The sequence below is a fragment of the Galeopterus variegatus genome, unplaced genomic scaffold, assembly GCF_000696425.1.
Source record: "Galeopterus variegatus unplaced genomic scaffold, G_variegatus-3.0.2 Scaffold13422, whole genome shotgun sequence".
Taxonomy (NCBI): Eukaryota; Metazoa; Chordata; class Mammalia; order Dermoptera; family Cynocephalidae; genus Galeopterus; species Galeopterus variegatus.
In genome coordinates, this window is record NW_007739533.1 from 25,914 (window position 1) to 29,303 (window position 3,390).

At 38.2% G+C, this 3,390-nt stretch overlaps 1 protein-coding gene across 1 annotated transcript in view; it reads right to left on the reverse strand.

The window, feature by feature from the left end:
• Positions 1-3,390, reverse strand: part of LOC103581594 (zinc finger protein 558-like) — a gene marked incomplete at its 5' end in the record, with an annotated part of 11,570 nt that overhangs the window by 1,742 nt on the left and 6,438 nt on the right. The window contains 3 exon segments of the mRNA XM_008563390.1: positions 230-320; positions 772-807; positions 810-860. Coding sequence (XP_008561612.1) covers positions 230-320; positions 772-807; positions 810-860 — 178 coding nt within the window.

Sequence of the window (3,390 nt, forward strand, 5' to 3'; positions counted from 1 at the left end):
AGTCACATTTAAGGAAATATTTACTTGTGAAAACTCTCAGTGAAGAAACAAGTTTGGAACTAATACTTTTCTCCAAATTCAGAAGAGTTTCACAGTATCTCTCCAGGGTCAACACTCTCTGAAGTGTAAATGGCACTTTCCTTTAATGACTTTCCTGGTTATTTTGTTTTTTTTTTTTTTCTAACTTATGGCATTCCCCTACTGTGGAAAACCAGAAATCATCCATATTAGTCTTACCACTTTTACACCTTTAGACGGTTCTTTTCTAAAAGCATGTTTCTTCGGCATGAACCATTTGGCTTTAAGTAGAGACTCCAAATCTGAAACAAAAGAAATTTAGGTTGATGGTGAAAAGAAATGGTGAAGTGTACACATGGGTAAAGGTGGATTCTGAAGGACTGGGGTTTTTGAGGGGGTCTGCAATAAGGGGGACTTGGTTATGGAAGTTTCAGATATCAATTAAAAAATTCTAGAATGATTGGGATTGATCAGAAATTGACAAAAGGGATTAGACTTAAAATTTAAAACAGAAAAGAGCTGTGTCTTTGTTTCTCTCCTGAGGCCAAATGAAAGTATGAGATAATGAACAGAAAGTTAAAGAAAGAAGAAAGTACACAAGGAAGCTTAAAACAAACATCTTGTGTATATTTGTCAGAAACAGGTATGTTTTACAAAGTTCTCTGATTGACATTAACTAATGTAACATTCTCATCCCCCGAGTCACTAGCCAGAGCTGTTCCTCCGAAGGGCTCCTAGCCATCTGGTGCTCACCTGGACAGGGGCCTGGGAGGTTTCCTCTGTCATCATCTTGTCTTCTGGCTCCAACTGGGATATCAGACTGTGTTTATCAACATGACACCCTATGTATAAAGAAAATACACTTGATAGAGGGGGACTGTGCAGGGGACAAGCAGCTCCATGAAACTGAAGTCAACACTTCTGAAGGTGGAAAAGTGTGACTGTAGGAACAAGGGAATAATTACATCTAGATTCTAATAAATTCTAGTAAATGTAGTAACTCTCAAGGAACAAAAATGCAGTCATTCTCAACTCAATTTTCTGGGTGATAGGGCAAAAACAGTCCCAGAACCCCATGCCTAAGTTGAAATACACACTTCAGAAGCCCCCAAACTTTTAACCATAAAGAATATAAAGTCAGGTCAAGAAATGGATATTCAGTTCATAGGGAGGGTATTAGCTCCATGAGGGTGGGGACCATGTTTGTCTTGTTCACCACTGTGTTCCCAACCACCTGCACAGAACTAGAAACACAGAGGTGCTTCAGAAAACTTGTGAGAAATGACAACAGTGAAAATTATGGAGTAGGAAACTTTGAAAGTCTGTTCCTCCACAAAAACAATGAATAAATTGGCAAAACCCATCAGAATCAATTTTATTGGAACTCTGCAAACATATGAAAAGTTTACAGCAACTGCTACAATGCTTAATGAAGAAGAAATTGCAGCTGAATTTGGTTAAGAGAACTTTATGACATTTTAACTGACCACAGCCCATCCTCTCTCCCCTGCTTTGTCCATGACCTGGAAGAAAAGAGCCCCCATTCCTAGTTCTGGAGGAAGAAGAACAGACCTTATTCTGTGGTTGTTTCTTTTTTTTTTTTTTTTACCCTGTGGTTGTTTCTTTGGACCTGTCCAGTGACTCCCTGGAGGACTAGTTCAGAGGACTTGCTTTTATTTGTTTAACTTTAAATGCTCTGAGGCCAGAGCTGACTACCCAGGACATATGTGATGAATAAATTTAAAGACAAATATGTTAGTCAGTCAATACTGCTTGAGCCAAGAGAAAACAGTAGAAGCAAACAAAACACCAGAAATCCTGGGAAGAAAAGTGCAGAAAAAGACATTTGGGGAATGGGGCTTTGAAAATCTCCCTCATATTCTTAGGAATCTGAATGCTGCACACAAACCCAGGGCTGGGCGCATGCTCATAAAAGACCTGGGAGGGCACTAAACCTCACCTGTGGCTGACCTTCAGAATCTGCACAAGCAGGAAGTCAAGGCTAACCCAGCTAAGTTTTGAAGGAGTGCCCAAATGTATACACAGAACCCATCTGAAGAGACAGGGAGATTTTTGTGTTTTGCTTCAAGGCCCTCGAAGAAATCTCTGACAAATCATTTGATGATCATTAATCTAACAGAAATGAGACCTCAGTGACCACACAGGGCAAATACAGACATTACAAAATTAGTTCTGAAGCATCACTAAAGATACACACATCACCAACTACAACAAGCAACAACAAAAAACCCCAGAGATGGGGGAAAACCTGATTCCAGAACTGCTATGTTATATATTCCAAATGTCCAGTTTTCAACCAAATAATTATGAGTAGGGTGAAGAAACAAAAGTATGTACCTCATTACAAGAAAAAAGAAATTGGTAGAAACTGTTCCTAAGGAAGCCCAAAGATTGGACTTACTAGACAAAAGAAATAAACCAACTATTTAAAATATGTTCGAAGACCTAAATGCAGCCACGTATAAAGAAATAAAGAAAACCATGGGAACAAATTCTCATCAAATAGAAAACGTTTAAAAAGAGATAGAAATTACAAAAGGAAGCCAAACAGAAATTTTTGATTTGAAAAGTACAAAAACTGAAATAAAAAACTCAGAAGAAAGGCTTAACAGCAGCTTTGGGCAGGCAGAAGAATTAGTGACCATGAAAATAGGACAACTTCTATTACCTAATCTGAAGGGCAGAAAGAGAGAGAGAGAGAGAAAAAAAAGAAGGAACAGAGCCCAAGAGACCTGTGGGATACCATTAAACATACCAACATAAACACAATGGGAGTCACTGACATAGGGAAGAGAGAGAAAGGATCGGAAAGAATATTTAAAACAATAATGGCTAAAAGCTTCTCAAAATGTGATAAAAGACAAATGTAGATATCCAAGAAGCTCAACAAACCTAAGTAGGATAAACTCAAAGAGACAGAGATCCACACTGTAACACCTATTAATCAAACTGCTGAAAGACAAAGACAGTATCCTAGAAGCAGCAAGAGGGAGGTGACTTATCATAAACGCAGGATCCTCTGTAAGGTTACCAGTTGATTTCTCATCAGAAACCATGGAGACCACCGGGCATTGGATGATATATTCAAAGTGCTGAAAGAAAGAGGTCAACCAAGAATTCTATGTCTGAAAAAACTGTCCTTCAAAAATAAGGAAGAAACGAAGATATTCCCATATACAAACACCAAGTGTTTGTCACTAGTACATCTACCTTAAAAAAATGCTAGGGGGAGAACTTTAGGCTAAAATGACAGTGGATAATAACTTGTACACACACAAAGAAATAACACCAGTAAAGGTAAATACAGAGGTAAATATCAAAGTCAATGACAATGTACTTTTGGTTTGTAAC